This window comes from Stegodyphus dumicola, chromosome 5, assembly GCF_044657685.1.
Source record: "Stegodyphus dumicola isolate Sdum_Otavi_A_Nest chromosome 5, ASM4465768v1".
In the NCBI taxonomy this organism is placed as follows: domain Eukaryota; kingdom Metazoa; phylum Arthropoda; class Arachnida; order Araneae; family Eresidae; genus Stegodyphus; species Stegodyphus dumicola.
The window spans coordinates 201,464,448-201,483,774 of NC_140772.1; the positions used below are offsets into that span (position 1 = coordinate 201,464,448).

General features: G+C 32.0%; 1 protein-coding gene across 7 annotated transcripts in view; it reads left to right on the forward strand.

The window, feature by feature from the left end:
* Positions 1–19,327, forward strand: part of LOC118189810 (cell adhesion molecule Dscam1-like) — a 451,139-nt gene that overhangs the window by 352,814 nt on the left and 78,998 nt on the right. For all 7 annotated transcript variants that reach the window (XR_015041386.1, XM_085817549.1, XM_085817551.1 and 4 more), the window contains 4 exons: positions 556–709; positions 3,116–3,230; positions 8,139–8,293; positions 17,233–17,328. Coding sequence is in view for 6 of the 7 variants with exons in the window: in XM_085817549.1 (XP_085673675.1) it covers positions 556–709; positions 3,116–3,230; positions 8,139–8,293; positions 17,233–17,328 (520 nt within the window). In the remaining variant the exon portion in view is untranslated. The remainder of the gene's footprint in view (positions 1–555; positions 710–3,115; positions 3,231–8,138; positions 8,294–17,232; positions 17,329–19,327) is intronic.

The window sequence follows — 19,327 nt, forward strand, 5'->3', positions numbered from 1 at the left end:
TTACTTAACATTTTATTTTATTTGCTTTTAAAATGATAAGAATTTATTCAATGTATTTTTAAAGTTAAAAGAAATCTGTTGATGCAGTTTGAATCAAATTGTTGTGCATCATTAAAAAATCAGACTGAAGTGTTAAGCTTCTCAAAATTGTTGGCAGCATGGATATATCATGATTATTGGACTTGAAATTATGCAAGAAATGAGAGTACAAGAAAGTGTAAGACTAATTATTATAAACAAAACTTATAGTTGAAGCCAAATATTTTTTTTACAGAAATAATCTTCATAATATTCCCTATATAAAATCATCTGTTAAGTATAAAATATCTTTGGTAGTTATATTTTTATATCTATTTATTTTGACCTTTGCTTCAACATAACACCAGTGGCTTATGGGTTAAAAGTGATAGTTTTTCATTAATTTTTCTTTATTTACAATAGATGTCAATAATATATTGGGAGTTGAATACTTTCAAATTAATGATGTACAACTATGAACAGTCTTAATTTAAGTAAATTTTTAATAGGAAACTTTTTTCATCCCCTGATTTATAGAATGAATCTGTTATTCGTGTTCCATCCAACCAGTATCAGTACAAAGTGTCAGGACTACCAGATCGCTCACGCCATGAGTTTTGGGTTACTGCGTCAACAGCCAGAGGAGAAGGTGAACCTACAAGAGTTGTGTCACAAACAACAAGTAGCAGAGGTTGGTACTAAACTAAAACTAAAACATGAATTATGATATAAAAGTTAGTTAATGTTATTGTTAAGTACAGTTTATTGATATTACCAAGAAATATTTCTGAAGGAGAGAAATTTATTATCTATCAGTTAATATGATAAAAAAGTGAATACTTTTATAAAATTTAATTTATATCACGTGCTGATGTACTAGAATTTACTGCTTGAAACCTTTTTTATTATTAAAACTGTAAATAATTTCTTCTGAAAAACTTGTATGGTAGAAGGAAAAGAATAAAATTAAAAAAAGGAAAAGTAATAAGGTTATGAGTTATGCTTAAAGTTAAGAAATAATTGCAGATTTCCTAAATTTAATTTTCTTTGTATAAAGGTCATTCAAATAAAAATAGACAATGTTCTGTGGGGCCTGAATATTTGATCCTATGGATGGTAGATGTAATAATGTACTTACTGAAATCAACAAATGCAGCATGCCACATGATCAGTTGACATCAGGCTTCACTGTAGTGAAGGCAATTACTTTCCTACAGCAGTGTGTCTTGATACATTTAGGCATGTTTAGTAGATTTCTGTATTAGGAAAGCAATATTTTGGTTCATGTAAAAGTTTATAGTAATGCCTGTTTGTAATGCTGGGCAGTGTTTAAATGATGAGCAGAGTTTCAGGATGGAAGGGAATGTATAGAGAGTTGCCAATGACTATGCTAGGAAACTTGAGGTACAGGAAATGTGTGCTAAAATAAAAATGTTTGCATATGGCATAGCTGAAAATTCTCCCTGTTCTACCAAGAGTTCTCCTGGGAAATATCACAGAAGCTTCTAATTTAAAAATTTTTAGCCCTTTTATAGTAAAAATGTTTCCAGCAATAAATGAAATTTTAATTGTGCTAATTTCATTCCTCCACACCTAGTGATTTTCAGCTTTTTTTTTTTCCGTTATTAATTTTTATTTGATCTGTTTTGTCTTAATCTGTGGTAGACATCTGTAGAACTTCACAGGGAGAACTGGCTAAATTCATTCCTCCACACCTAGTGATTTTCAGCATTTTTTTGTGGTTATTAATTTCTATTTGATCTGCTTTGTCTTAATCTGTGGTAGACAGCTGTAGAACTTCCTATTTTTTTGTTTTCATTACCATATGACTATTAGCTCATTGTAGTTCAAGAGATGATTCACACAGCAATGTCTAAGTCAAATTTTTGTTTTTAAATATCAGTAACCGAATAAAAAACAGCATGGCAACCTTTTATACTCATTATGCTTGTGAACAATTGCAGTCTTAAGCCAACTGCGTTGCATAGTGTTAAGTGTGTTGACAAGAAAAAATTTCTAAAAGTAGATTTCATAAATGATATTCATTGGCCATTTAGTGCTAAGAGTAATTAAGAATAACTGATTTGTTTTTCCCATAAGGATACTTTTCATGGCAGATGCTCTATTGGCCATCACCTGCCACATGGTGTGTGTGTGTTTGCTTTCTGTAAAATATTTTTACGATTAGAAATTATTTATGATAGAAAAAAACCTGCCAAAATATATTTCAGAGGCATAATGGAAAAGTACCATTTTAAATATGTGTCATTGGGACTCAGATAAGCCTTAAGCATATGTGGTAAATAGACGTAAGTATAACAAATAACAAAACTAATATAATTCAGACTAATTTTCTCAGTGTATGATAAGAGCAAAGCAGATTTTAGTGGAAAGCATGTCTTTAGTCGGTAGTGTCATCATACATCACCAGTAGTGCAGTAGTGTACAGGGGATGCTTGCTAAGTACTGTACAGGGAATGCTTTGGGAAGAAATGTGGAGTAGTGGTAATAAATGAAGACGATGTAACAAAAGTTTGCCAATACTATACTCATGGACCAATAATTAACCAACTAACAGGAGGTGTGAAATCTATAGTACCAAACTCAGAAAATTTCACTACTCATAGGAAGAAAGTGATTGGAGAGATTGCAGAGAATGAAAAATTTTGATTGACAATTTAGTGGTAATTACCAGACTTTATAACTGACAAAGAAATTATGGCTATTTATGAAATTAAAGAAAAAGTATTAGCACAAAAGCAAAGCTTCTTAAACAGCTTATATTGAAAGAAATGTTTAATAAAACAAGCAAATATTGAGTTTTTTTAAAACTTTTTTTATTCCTTTAACGGCATAAATGCTGTATTATTTCAAAAACAATTATTTCAGATTTTTAATTTTATAATTTCGATATGGCATCTCATTAGATATAAACTGATGATTTAAAATCTGGAAAATTCCCAAGTCGGGAATTGCTGAAATCCCGAAGAGTCTCAATCTTGGACTTATAATTTCAAACTCGGATCTCAGACTTACTGTATGCAGATTTTTATCTATTGTGATACTGTACTTCATTTTGCTTGTTCACCATTTTCAGTTCCTGCTAGAATAATGGATTTTGGAGAAAATATCATCACTGTTCCTGGAGACAAAATTGTTCTTACATGTCAAGCTGTTGGTTCTCCTGTTCCAAAGAGAGAGTGGAAAGTTCGGTAAGTTAATGTCTCCTTAGTTTTGATTTTTGCCCTGAAAATAAATGTGGTTTTATAGTATAAATTTTAATAATTCCTTTTACTGAAATAATTTTTTGCTCTTCAATTGCTATGAATATTAACAATCACACACATGTATATAGAGAAAGTCTGAAAAAGTAAATTAAACCCATTTGATAAGAATTCCTTATCCTCAGGATTATGTGTTATCATACTATGCAAACAAATTGTTATTGATATTCAATACAAATACAATCAGAACTCAGTCTATTTGCCATTCATTATAGCAACTGTTCCATCACAACCAGAACAAAAAGTTCTCTCCAGTAAGAATATAGTAAATCCATTTTGGTTATAGTGACTGTTTATTGTAATTTTTTCTCCTGTCCAATATGAGGAAACATTGTAATGAATATAACTTGTTTATGCTTATTTAATATAGGGTCAATTATATTCTATATTTGTGCATATTTTCATGTTCATGCGGCTGTATAGTGGTTATCGTTTTCAACTTCCACATGACCTTCTTTAAAGACCTTTGAGTTTAAGTTTAAATTCACTCTGAAAAGCTGTTTATTTTGAGGAAGTAAAAGTATCTGTTTGGGAAGCACATTTAGTTATCTCATATTTAACTAGAGTGCCAATTAATATCTGTGGTGCAAAATTTTGGAAAGTTTTTCTGTAGAGTGTTTTTTATGTAGTATATGGTTACTACTCTTCAAAATATTGCTCAGGATTCATATGTTAAATAATAATAAAAAATGAAACATTATTCAAAGAAACAAAGATACATTTATTCCCAGTTATTAAGTATAATCTGTAAACAAGTATTTTTAACCACAAGCTAAAATAGAGCTGTTCCATGAAAAATGTTTCTGCTGTGCTAAAAAGTAATTTTTCATATAAAGAACTATGGATTCGAGAAATGTAAAACATTTTGTGAAATAATATAACAATTCAGAATTTTTTATTTAAAATTATGTAAAAGACAAAAAAATATTGTGCTTTTTTTATAGTTTCAATTATTATGCACTGTATAAAATATAAACTTATACATACTTAAACTCTGGTCTTTTTTTTCTGAAACATTAGAGTAGGTTACTGGAAAGTTGGCTGGATTAGATAAGGGCAAAGCAAATGAGGATTATCTCCTTATTTATTCCTTTTTTCCTTTCTGTAGCCTTTAACATAAAGAAATAAGGGGAAAAAAAAAAAAAAAAAAAAAAAAAGACTCTTAAGAATTAAAATAAAAATAATTTTTTTTCTTGGTTGTAATTTTATAAAAACCTAAACACAAAATGCATAAAGTTTAACATATTGAAATAAGAAGATTCAGAGGCTTCCGTGAAAGTGGAAGGCCAGAGTAAATCATCTATCTACTGTTACATAAATTGTACCCTCGTTTTGATATAAACATGGTTATAGATGGATTTATTTCATATCTGATATTTTAATTGTATGTTATTATACACTGTTCTGTACTGTTCAATTCTACTGCTACTGTTTATTTGTATATTACATTACTTCTACTTTATATTACTTGTACTGCTATTGTTTACTTGTATATTATATCAATTATACTACTACTGTTTACCTGTATATTATATTATTTATACTACTACTATTTACTTGTACATTAATTACTATTGTTTAATTGTATATTATATATTATTATTTAATTGTTCAAAATTCTTCATTTACACTGATAATTCCATGCGTCTGACTTATTATTGTTAGGTTCAGGTTTGGAGTGGCAAAATACATACATCAAAAGTGCTTACATAAGCATTTAAAATATCCATACATTAAAATCTATCAAATCAATTATATTATCAGCCATTTACGTGATAAATTGCAGAATTTTCAAATCATATCAAAATTTCTGATGACAGGCTACTTGTCCTACTATTATTTGCTGATGATAATGCTTTATTACAAGTGTGATTTTAACCCTTTGCACTCTAGTGACACCAGCACGGCGCCTGGCCGATTTGGAGTGTCAACTCGAGCGGCACTGCTGCAGCACCCAGCTGATTTGGAGTGTCAACTCGAGTGGTGCTGCTGCGGCGTGTGTTTGTGTGTGTATGATTACGACAAAGCCTCGAGGGCTATCTGCCTAAGAGGAGGGATGCCTTCGTGGAGGACTTTCTAAGGGAAACTGGCTCGTATACACGTTACACATGGGGAAAACCACAAAAACGGCCATGCAGCCAGCCCGTTCGCGGGATTCGAACCTCGGACCGAACTACCAGTGTTCAGCGACTTTACCGCTCGGCCGCTGGTGGGCCCGGTGCTGCTGCGGCACCTGGCCGATTTGAAGTGCCAACTCGAGTGGCACTGCTGCAGCGCCCAACTGATTTGAAGTCTTAAATCGAGTGACGCTGCTACGACACTATTTTTCGACAAAATCCACGGTCACGTCTCGACAGGGGTGACACAGAAATGACAACTGTCAAAAGAATTACACGAGGGGGTGTGGATATAATAGACAAGAAACCCAATATTGTATTGAACTATAAAAAATATATGGGTGGTATTGATCGGGCGGACCAATATGCATCAACCTATTGTTTTCTGCGAAAATTGTTGAAATGGTGGCGTAAGCTATTTTGGTGGGGGACATGGAAATTTCCCTAATCAATTCATACATTTTGTATAAACTAGGAAAGACAAAAAAAAAAAAAAAAAAAAAAAATGTGGAAAAGCCATTGAGCCATCTGCGATTTTTGAAAAGACTTGCTGAACAATTGAGAGGATCATATCGCCAGCAACGAGAGCAAGAGTCTATGTCGCATTTCGATGAAATCCGACTAAATGGGAAGCTTCACATAATACTAAAAGTGCTGAAAAGGAGTGCAAGGTTTTTTTTTTTTTTACCATAACATGCCTGGAGGTAGGTAGGAAATTTCGTATTGCTGTGATACGTGTCCTGACAAACCTAGGATGCATTTGGATATTGTTTTACAAAATATCACACCAAAACAAATTACAGAGTGTAATAGTTATCAAACTTTGTTGTTTTTGACATATAAATTAATAAACTGGTGAAATTTTATTATTTGTATACGTTTGTTTGTTTATAAATGTTTTTAAAGTGCTTGTAAAGTGTTTGCTGAATTTGGCCGAAATCGACTCGAGCTGTTGGTTCGTGCAAGCGAAAAAGGCCTCAAGTGCAAAGGGTTAATACCAAAGATGATTCTAGATACCAAACTAAATATTTCCTCTCTGGTCCTCAACCAGTTGATAAAACCATTTCTAACACAGTTTGTCATCACAAAGAGACCATTAGCACAACATCATGACTTTGACAGGCTTAGATGTATAACTGTTTGAATGACTCTGGAGCTTCTTGGTCTTGCCATCCCATGTCTGAGCATGCAGAAAATAAGTGATGTTCTTAAAAACTCTTAATGTAATTGGCAAATTTGGGTCAAGTTTAGTATTCATAATATATAAGAAAAAGATAATAGCAAATATGACAGAAATTCGCATGTAATCATGTTTATTTCAAAGCAATGTGTTCTGTAATTGATTTAGATTTAATGATATGTATTTGAAAGTTATGGCACACAGATGCATTTTTGGATGTCAGTTTGTCAATTTGTAGCAATTTTTGATTGTATAGAATTTTTTGAATTTCCATTTTCTTAGCAAAGCAACAACATTGTGTTTGGCATATGAATTTTGTACTTGTATGATAATATTCATTACATTCTAATAGTTCTTCTCAACATGCTTTTTATCTTCAAACGAAGATTTTCATCATTTAGGAAGCTTTAAATGTTGTGGGTTAACAATGTCTATTAACCCTCCACCCTCCATCAAGCCATATATATATGTGTTGAAAAATATTTATAACTATATCTTTAAGCGCACAGATATTTATCTTGAAATGTTTTCAGACAATTTAGCTAGTACAGTTATTTGTTTAAAGAAAAAGAGACAAGGTACAAAGTAGGAGAGATATTTTGTAATTATAACTAATAAAATACCAATTACAATTGCAGAACTTTAAGTGTGGCCTTTTGGAAAGTTTTATAACCTTTATGGAAAGTTTGAGAGTCAAACCCTTGGGAATTTAAAGAGTTAATATTAAGGATGTATAGTTATTTTCATTTAATAAATCAAATGATGTCTCAAGTGTTAACTTTCATGCTAGACATATTTTTATAATGTAGGATATTGCTGCTTATTGTTTTGTAATAAACATTCCTTGCATTTTATTTATAGCATGGACTTTGTAGACAAGATTAGCTTTACTTTTAAGATTAGCTTGAGTTTCATAGGTTGAATTGATTTCCAAAATATTTTAAAATGTAATTTAAAGAAATAGATAAATAATAATGGCACTTTTCTGTTATTTGGAGCTCTTATAAAATTGCCTTCAAATGACAAAAACATTTATTATAATCTTTGTGTTTGATTTTGCTTTGCAACTTTGTCTGGATAAAAGCTGGCAAGTACAGAACTTTAAGTATTTAGGAATTGATATTTAAAAGCTAAGGCCAGGCTTAAAGCTGGGGAAGCAGAAGATACACAAAACTGCAGAGTATCAATTCTGCTAAATTAAAAATTATTCTTCTGGCCACTATTCCACTGTGTCTAGAAAACTCATACTGGAATTTTTAAGTTTTCATTTAAACTAATATAATATTATACAACTTATTTGTGAATATAGTTGAATTTGATTTGCTATATTATAAAGTGGTATTGGTGAATACAGCATGGTTTTTGTTGAATGTTGTGCTGACAAGTTTCTTCTTATTGTAGACAGCAAGAATAATGTGCTTTTGTTTTCTAAATTGTGTGCATTCAGAGGGGGAGGATTCTTCATAATTTTATTTAGGAAAGTCAAATCAGCATGGAATCATCTACAAAAACGTTATTGTTTCTTGTTGTATTTTGCAGGGGTGAACCCCTTCCTAAAATGCACAGGCTTGAAGTGCATTCAGATGGTGCACTTGTGATAAGAAAGCTGCAAGTATCTGATTCCGGGAATTACTCTTGTCGTGTCCAGAACAGGCATGGAGCAGATGAAATCATATATGCACTTTCAGTTACAGGTATTTTATATAATATGATCTGAAATTGCTTTATTTATATATTTGATTATCTTACATTTTTACATTTATAATATTTAATTATCTTATATTGTAATTTAAACAAATTTTCTTGTAAGAATTATTTTTGAAAATTACTTATATAAAATTTATTCTTTTAGAAACTTAAAAAATAATTTTAATTTCAATGCATTAATAATCAGCGTGTGAGTTATGGAGGAGAAATGAATTGTATAGTTTTTAATTGCCAGAAAAGCAATAACAATTTTTTTTTCTTTATGCACTATTACGGACTTTCTATATACAGAACCAGGTATGTATAGCTTTTGTTTTGATGAACATGTTTATTTTGTTTTGATGAACATGTTTATTTTGTTTTGATGAACATGTTACTTGCCATTTTCCCATAAATTTAAATGATATGTTATAAAATGCTGTATAAAGTGTTTTTCTGTATAAATAAGCATTGAAAAAGATAATATAGTTGCTTTTCCTTTCAGGTCAAGTATAACTATTGATAAGTTCATGGCAATATTTTTATTTGATCTGAAATTTGGAATAGATGCAAATAAGACACCAAATACATTATAGAATATAAATTAGCATTTTAATATAACATCTAGTAGTTTAAAAGCTAACCAAAAATTTCTGTTAAGAATTTACCTGTATTTTAAAGTAGTTTAATCTGGAAAATAAAGTTGCTTGGCTGTATCAATTAAATCAGTATTAAAAATAAACAGTTCAAACAGAAATAACAATGTCTTTGTTACTTTTGAACTTTAGTAGGAGTAAATGGAACAGAAGTGTGCTATTATTATTTATATACTGTGCAATTAATTGATTTTTACAATTTTACAGTTTATTTTTAACAAATGAATTAACAACGTTTGCATACTAGATTATGTCAATTACATTATTCTTGTCGATAAAAACAATTCCTAATTACTGCATTTTCAATCTGTTATCACTGATGCCCCCATGCACTTTTTTCTCTCCCCTCCCAATAGAAAATTTTTCTGCTGTAAAGAAACAATGTTGTTTAGGACAAGGCCCATTTAATCAAGTGTCTACTGAACTGTGTGCATTAAATGGTGAAAACTTTTCTGATGTATTAGAAAAGTATAATTAAAGTAAAAAAAATCCAGTTTATCAATCTTTGTGCTCTTTATAAAAGTGTTACATAAAAAGGTAATGGGATGAAATCGTATGCACTATCTGGCCAAAAATATCCAGACACCCCCTAAAGAGGTGGATCTGGCAGGTGACATAAATTGATACATAAATGAAAGCTATAAAAGTGATGGTAGGGATTTGTCAGGTCATGTTTATGCATTTGTGAGACAATGAGTAAGTCAACAGAGCTTAGTGACTTTAATCATGGCAGTATAATGGGCTGCCACCGTTATGAGAAATCAGTTTATGAAATTTCAGGCATTCTATAGAAGCAAAAATCTACTGTGAGTGATGCACTTATAAAGCAGAAACATCGAGGCAGTGAAACTGCAGAGAAAAATAAAGTGGCAGGCCAAAAAAAGTAGTGAATGCAGCTGTAGAACTCTGAAAATGATAGTGAAAAAAAATTGAAAGTCCTCATTGGTTGAAAACACTCATAAGTTCCCAAGTTCATCATATATTAGTTCTAGCAGCAGGACTGTTCATCAAGAGTTAGAAAATCTGTAATTCCATGGTCATGCAGCCACTCACAAGCCGAATATCTCCGTACCAAGAGCCATTCACAAGCCAAGCTACTGTATCAAATGACTGCTCATCTAGATGATTTAACAAGGCAAGTTAGTGCTTTGATCAGAATAGGAGTGACAACAAACTAATCCTTAAGTGCTGGAACTGTGGTGGTGAAAGCCATGTATGAGAGAACTACAGAACACCCCAAGGCACCAAAGCTAAGATTGTTTCCCAGCAAGGAGGCAGGAAACAAATTGGTAGCCATCTCAAGGAGCAGAGGTTGCCAGATATTGAGAAGCCACATTTTAAAGCACTTCATATTTCTGCAATGAGTGGCAGCAGTAATGGACCTTCATCATGCGACATACATATGGAATTCTTTGCAATACGACCATTCATAGAGGAGCCAATGTTACCATCATACAAAAATATTTCGTTCAACGGTCGGAAATTAAACTGATCTGGATGCCACCCACTGTTACCCTCCAGACTGGGTTCAGAAGTCAAATCAACATTGATGGAAGTTAAACATTATGTTTGGAAGTGCCGCCTACCATCACATGGCATATGTGACAAATATTACTAATCCTTGCATACTCAGATCAGACTTTTTAAGGAAATACACATTTTCCTTGGATATTAGAAATAAAGAACTGCATTCTGCCCTGAGTGCACTACCCTGTTTGGAATTAAAGATGAAGTTAAATCTGTCCACCTAATAATAGTCCAGTATGATATCACAGTAGCAGCAAAAACAGAGTTTTTACTTCTTGGACCTATAGCTGAAAACAAAAATTTCCAGAGCAGCATAATTGGATATCCTAAGAACTGTAATAGTCTGAAAGGAGTACTAGTAGTCTCGGCACTTAACCTATTGAGGACCATCATCCGGATAAGAATTGCCAATGTAACTGATAAAGGCGAAAGTCATCAGCAAAGGGGAAGTGGTTATAGCATGTACAGCAGTGACCTGCATTAAATGAACCAGTAGTCAGTCTCTGTGTCTTTAAAGAGCCTAACATCAGAGTTATTGCAGAAGACATAATGAAGAGGGGTGTGCTGCAGAATGTGTCAGAAAAGAATTTTCAGTTGGTTTCTCTCACACATCTTCTAATGTAGGTCAAAATAGTTTGGCATAGTATGAAATTGATATGGAAGATCATCCATCAGTCTAGTAACATGCAAGGCATGTAGCAGTTAGTAAACAATAAAAGGTAGGAAAACTTCTAAAGGACATGCAAGAAAGAAACATTGAGCCTTCAGCAAGTCTTTTGGCCTCTGCCATCATCCTCATCAGAAAGAAAGATGGTTCAACAGATTTTATGTTGACTATTGCCGGTTGAACAATGTCATGAAGAAAGATAGCTATATAGCTATCTTTGTCCTAGAATTGACAACATTCTGGACACTCTTTATGGAAGCAGTGATTTTTGGCACTTGATTTAAAGAATGGATATTGCCAGGTAGACATAGACCCTGATGACAAAGAAAAGACAGCATTTAATATTGGACAAGGACATTGGCAGTTCTAGGTGATGCCATTTGGATTATACAATGTGCCTGCCACATTTGAATACTTCGTGGAAACTCTGCTAAGACATCTATTGTACGAAGCTGTCTGATATACCTGGATTACATCATCATCATTAAGAAAAGTTTGAAGTGCATTCAGAAAATATTAGGAAGGTGTTTCAGAAATTTAAAGAAGCTAATCTAAAGTAAAGTCCTTCCAAATGTAAATTGTTTCGACAGGAAGCGATTTGCCTCAGACATGTTATCTCAGAAAAAGGTGTGTTTCTGGATCCAGGAAAAGTGTCAGCGGTTAGAACCATCGCAAGGTCCCTTCACAAACTCACAGAACATAAGCAAAAGTTCTTGTGTGTGAATGTGAAGAAACAAACTGAAGGAGATCATCTCCTTCAGTTTGTTCAATGTTCAGTTTGTTTGCTTTGCCCCAGACTAACATCTGGGGAAAGCTTACATCTTCAGCTGAACAAAGCATTTATTCTTGACACGCATGTGAGCAATGAGAGTATCAGTGCTGTTTTGTGCCATGCAATAAATGATCAAGAACGTATCGTAGCCCACTGAAGCAAGCATCTATATAAATGATAGAGGAATTGCTGTGTCACGAGAAAATAGTTGTTTGCCATAGTTAAACCCATAGAATATTTCCACCATGACCTCGATGGCAGAAAATTCCTGCTCTACACAGGTCATGCAGTCTTGACCTTGCTCTTAAATTTCAAGAATCCTGAATGCCAAATAGCCAGATGGATACAGAGACTCCAGGAATATGACATCATTTTTCATTATCAGAAAGAATCATCATACAGATTTGCTGACATCCTGTCCAGAAAATTGCCAATATTGTTTCAGGGAAGCAAAACACAAACTGTTTAATCCAGTTGTATCTCAAGTTACAAATTCACCTGACCCATGGAGTGGTGAAGAAGTCAGGAAAGCCCAGTTGGAAAATGGCAACATTAAACCCATAATTGATTTAATGGAGACTTCAAATTAGAAATCTACCTGGCAGGATATTTTGATATCTAGTCCTACCACAAAATACTGGGCTGTCTGGCATTCACTCCATATTCGAAATGGCATCTTGTACTGGAAGTTTGAATTGGATAAATGAAAGCAAATTTGATGGCAGCTGATAAATCCAAGACCCCATACATCCTTAAAGAACTACATAGCAATCCAATAGGAGGTTGTACTGGAATAAATTTTGCATAGGGTTTCAGAGTTCTTTTACAAGGGTAATGCAAGGGCTGACTTGAAAAAATGGCATCAATCTTTCAGTTCCTGTTTGGGTTGGAAAAGACTTTAGAAATGCTGCCAACAGAAGTTACAGTGTTACATTGCAGGAATGCCTTTTGAATGCATTGGCTCTGACATCCTGGGACCTCTGCCATGATGTGCTAATGCTAGTCAATGACAGGCTCATTGTCATTGATTACTTTACAAAGTGACATGAAGCGTATCCTGTTTAAGGTCAAGGGGCTGTAACGGTAGCAGAGGTAACGATATAGCACTGGATTTTGAGGGTTTTAGTACCTGTTCAATAACATTCCTACCAAGGAAGGAATTTTAACTCATCTGTAATTAAAGCTGCAAACTACTTTGCATAGACAAAATCCAAAGGACATTTTACACTTACAGTTAGATGGCATGGTAGTGAGGTTTAACCAAACCATTCTTAACAAACTCTCGCTGATGGTTTCCAGAAACCAACAAGACTAGGAGCAGAAGTTACCTCTGTTCTTACTGTCCTCTCTGAATATTGTCCACGAGACTACTGGCTATTCCCCATCCCAGATGCTCTTCGGTCAGGACCTTCATGTGCCTTGTGATCTATTGTTTGGTTGCCTTTTGGATCTGTCTTTACTGCCTGAGGAGTCATTCTGGCATGATTTGAAGTGATGCACAATTTTGCCCGAGAACAAGTTAACTTGTCAAAGGAGAAGATGAAGATCCATGAGAGTTACAGGACGTTGATCCAATGAAGGTAACAAATTGTGGTTATGGAAGTCGATTCAAAGGAAAGGTCTTTCTCCTAACTACAGTCACCCTGAGATGGTCCTTATGCAGCCCTATCAGGCTGGACAAGGTAGTTCAGATCTACTCACATACAGACATATTTCATATCTGTAAGTCATCAAATCCTAAACCTAACTCTTTACTATGCTCCTATAGTATGTAACCCCTATAGTGTATGTAATGCAAATAGTCCTTTAAGGCCATGTGCCTAAGTGTATATAAATTCGTAAATTTATGCATGTAATTATTGATTTAGTTTTTGATTTGTTATATGTTATTTCTTGAAATTATTGTTTTGATATAGCATTGATTTTCCCTAGTTGTTAGTATGGCTTCCAGTTTAAGGATTGTGCTGCCTGAAACGTGCAGTCCTTGAGAACTGGGAAATGTTATGCATTTTGCATATATACCAATAATTTTATTGAAATTATGTTTAAAATTATAGTATTTCTTGTATAATGTTACATGATAGGCCTCAAGAGTGAAGTTCCACCAGAAAAATCTGTTTAACATTCAGGTAAGTGTTGGCAAGATAGTGCCAAGTTTGCGATGGTATTGGTTACTAATTTTTATCGCTAAGTTTGGCGAGAAGCCACCAAAAGTAACCAAACTTAACAGTTATTTGGTGACATTTTGGTCTGGTCTCTTTATAACAGTAATTGGCCCAAATGCCTGTGTAACTGTAATTATGTTTGGCTGTATCTAACTGTATATGCCTTCCAACAATTTCAAGAAATCTAAGGTAATGGAAATTTCTTAGCAGCCTGAGGAAATTGTATAAGACAAGAGAGAATGTTAGTTCTCAGTTTTTGTTCAGAGTTGAGTTTGGAGCATTGAGAGATCTCCATGCGAGCTTTTGCTGTTTAGGCCCACTTTGCATTACACTGTGTTTAACATTCTTAATAATTTCAAGTGTTGAACATCAAGCTATCATCATTTCTGTGTGCATACAATCCATTATGAACTCTCACGAATATAACAGCATATATATATATATATATATATACACAAGAAAGAGGAAATGCAAGTAAACTGTTTTCTTTGTATTCACTTATTTAATTCTTTCAGTAACAGCAGTATTATACAAAAATATTTATATGCATAATTTAATAAAAATAATATTTTTTATCATATTAGTGACTACAGTGAGCTATATCTAGAATGCACAAACCATTTTCTTAATGCATACATGTGCACTAATGGCACAATAACCTATTGCCTTGGTAACATAGTGGTGGCCAGTTCTGCTGCTGTCAAAAGTTAGATTTGTTTCTTTTTGATTTCATGAAAACATACATTGAATACTTTAAACCATTGAAGAGAAATATAGAATATCAAGCCCCTCAGTTTTGCCTTCCTCTAAATGAAACATTAGATTGCATTATTAAGATAAATGGCAGTTTTCTGTGAAGTACATTTTAAAAAACTTATAAGAGCAAGCATGCAGTTCTTGTACAGAAGGGTAAGTAACTTAAGAAAAACTTGCAAAGATAATATCTGACTTTGGCTCAAAAAGAAATCTGAAGAAAAAACTGTAACTTTATTTGAAAACAGTTTGCTTTATCAAATGTTTTGAGTTATAGAAATTTTAGTATATATTGTCTATGGGAAACATCTAGTTCAATTTATAAAAAATATATAATTAATGAAGTTTATGTAGTCAAAGTCTGTTGTAATTGCAGACATTTTTTTAGTCCAAATTACATTAGCCCAAAAGAGCTATTAATTTCATTTTGGCATTTTGCCTCTCGATTCAGTATAAACGGCGAATCACTTTTGAAATTGTTGCCACCAAATGTTAGATCCCTGTATCATATTTAAAGGAATTAAATAATGAAGAATCTGCATAAATGTATGCATATTCTCACACTGTGGTTGTGTGGTACCTAGAGCCATCAAATATTGAATAACGTACGTCTCCACCCAAATATGGGCATCTGAAACAAATTCCAAATCTGGGTCCCAAATTTGGAATTTGTTTTATTATCTGTTTCTTATTTTGTAAAACATTTATGAGTTTTTGATTAAGAAACTCAGCAATTTCAAAGCAAGCAGTGGCAACACTGTACTGGGGGGGGACATTTTTATCTTTAGCACAGGATACTGTGTATTGGAAATTCTAAAGATATGCTCTTTTTAAATCATTTTGCGATATTTCTGTTGAATTGAATTTTGTGGTTTAAGTGCAAAGAACATAATAAATAAATAAATAACACACAAAACGTTAAAAAACAGTCCCTTTGGGCGTAATTTAAATCCTGAATGTATTCAGATTTTTTTTTGTATATGTGTGCAACTGTCCTTTTTTATGTGGTTCTAGACAATATCTGGCAATTTTTAACATGGCATGCTTATATTTCAATGTTATATTCACGTAAAATGACAGGGTTGACTAAGCTATAAAAGCTAAAGAATCAGCAATTTGCAGAGTAATGATTTCAATTTAAACATTTATTTCTTTCAAAAGTAAACACTATTTTAAGCATCAGTTGAAGGACTGATTTTCTGCCATTTAATTACCAAGCTGTCAATATGTTCATTGATACAAACAACTAATATTCATGTAATTGGAAGGCCAGAATTTCAGAGGATATGTGAAGTTTTCAGTTAATGTAGTTGTTAGAGTAAGCAGCCAATAAAATCAATTAATATATATTTATTGGTAAAATATTACTGTGTTAATGAGATTGTTCTACCATAAGTCAGATTTACCAGAATTAAAAATATAAATTTACTTATAATTTGATAAATTTATTATAAATCATTGTACAAATTTGTATGTTCTTTCATTTCATGCTGTCAACCACATTTGAAGTTGTTTATTAACTACTCTGTTATTTTTAATAAAAATTTGCTCTCATTATGTCTTCTTGCTTAACACGTTTGTTGTCGTAGTTGATATAGTGTGTCTGCTCATATGTGCTAAGATCCTATTTGCATTATTATGTTTTCAAACAATATTTTGTTGTTGTATTATTTAAATATAGATACAACTGATTACTTTTAGCAATAAATAAACCCACATGAGTGTGCTCACATGTAACATTTAAAATAATAATAATGCTCCTAGGGCCAACTATGAAATAACTTGGAAATAGATAAACAATACTCATGCAAGATTTCTGCATGTGGTACATTACTTCTATTAATCTTACACAAGTTGCTGATTAAAAATGTTTTTGACCAGTCCATTTATAACTTTTTCTAAGTGAATTAATAAAAGAGAGGGGCTTTGTTCTACACATTTATTTATTGTATCTACATTTTGAAAAATAAATTACCCACTTTTTTATGCCAGACACCTAAACCCTGCATACCATTGCTACTTCAACACTCCTACTTAGTGATTTTGGTAATGCAATCAATAACAAGTTATCTGTTAGCTGGCAAGTTATCTATTTAGAAGTTCAGAAAGTTATATTAATGCTTCATTAAACAGGATTAGTGATTGGCGCACATAATGCAAATTTCATATTCACTTATAAAGATGAAAGTCCTCATGCTGAAAACCACATTCATATATTCAATTTTTTTTTTGCAGATAGCGTGATCTAAAACAGTACTGAATATATTAACATAGTTTTAATATAGAATTTGTACTAATGTAGTCTTTTTAATTTGAAATTTAAAAAACTAGGTTTTTAATAAATTTTAAAGTTTCCATTTGAATTATTAAATTGATGTCATTAAATTTTATAATTAATGTTTCTTAGTGCCATCTCATGTGCCGCAAGTGAAGGTTTTATCTACAACTGCAACATCTGTTTTGTTAGAACTGCCACAATCCAGAGAGCGAGCTATTGTTAGAGGTATTTTAATGTTTTATGAAAATTTTAGATTAATTAAAAATGAAATTATTCTGATGTTACAGCTTTTAAGGTATATCTGCAATTGCTTTGCATGATGCAATTGTTGAGCATTACTGTCATGATTATTACTCTCTTGAGTTCTAGTTTCCTAGAATTCATAACTAACATTCCTAGAATGTTAGTAAAATTCCTAACTTCTCCTAACATTCCTAGAATGTTTACTCATTCCACTAGGAACTATGTACACAAGGAATTACTGATTTACATCTACATTATAACACATTACACTAGGAATAAAAACTCACTTTAACCATTTTGTGGCATATCTAGTTTTTGCTTTTATTCCCTTTAAGATATTTTATAATGAAATTTTACAAAAGATGAACCAGTTGAATGTGAAATAATGCCAGTTGAATATGAGGAGTTGTTAATATTCTAAGATGCTTATAACTTTTTTTTATTACTGAACATAATAAATATATTTATATTGTAAAGCATTTTTAAAATTCCTTGGAAATTTTGCTTCCTAGCATTTAGTGTGAAGGATTAGTAGCCTAATAATAATCTTTGCTAAATGGTTAGAATAAAAAATAATATCATTTATAAAGCTAATTTTAGTGTAAAATTGTATCGTTCATTATTATTTAATTGTAAAAGTACATGAAAATCATATTTCTTACACTAAAAGCCAATAAAAAAAGTTCATTGCTATAAGAAATAAAAATAACTGAAATGAGTTGCTTCTTTAGTTAACACACACACACACACACACACACACACACACACACACACACAAAAAAAAAAAAAAAAAAAAAAACAATCAAATAGCAGCATACTGTTGAAGAGTTCATCATTAAATTTTGGAAAAGCTAAAAAATATTGAATGAAATAAAAAGTATAAAAAAGTGTTTCAATCTGATTTTAGTGTGCAGATTTCAGTTTAGCACTCGGAACTAAGCATTTCAGTTTAGCACTCAGAACTAAGCAGTTATGTTTAGCCTACTAGTTTAAGAATTGATCTCCCAGAAATTAAGGATACAGAAAATAAAATCCCACATTAAATATGAGCTATTCAAAATGGCAAATAGAGGGGGGATATATTTGCTATGATTTTATTTCATTGTAGTTGGAACATCATGTGGAGAATTATACTTTTGCTTAACAAAGAATAAACTTAATTATTCATTATATTGCTCTGCATTTATTTCACAGTACCATTTGTGCATGAGGATCACAATGAATATTATCCCCAAAAGGATTGATTATAGTAGGTCAGCATTTCTCAGTCTGTGGTCTTCAAAGCCTACCCTTATGGTTCTTCTTTCCAAAAAAACAATAAAATTCATAATAATTAAGTATAACAGATTATAGTGGTTTGAAAAATACACATTGCAATCATTTATCACATTTTCTTCCAAGACTGATAATTTACAAAATTTTTTATGTACAGACTTCCAACACTGATTTTAGCAATGAGGGATTTAAAGCACTCTGATTATGATGCTTTTTATTAACATACATCCAAATATAGAACAGCTATGGAAGAGTCAGTAAGCTCATCTATCTTATGTATCTTATCTCTCATCTTATTGTATTAAATACCAGAAGTTATTTAATTTTTAGTTAATCAGATAAAGATTACCTGAACTCTAACAATCTTGAATTATTAAAAGTAAATATAAATTTTCCTCTGTTGACTTAATTATTTAATAATAATATAAAATTAAATGAATTTTAATGAACTGTATTTAGAAAATATAAGTATGGTAATAACTTAGTGTATATGCTGTAAAAAGTGTTTTCAAAGGGGTTTGAGGTGGTCTACAGGACATTCTAAATTGAACAAAGTTTAAAATGTTGCAGCTGTTAATATTTAATAAAGTTATGATCAACCAAATGACATGTTACAAAATGGTTAGTCCATTTTACCTTTTTAAGAAGATCTAATCTGTGCATTAATAAATTATTATGCTGATTTATTGCAAAATATGAAGTGCTT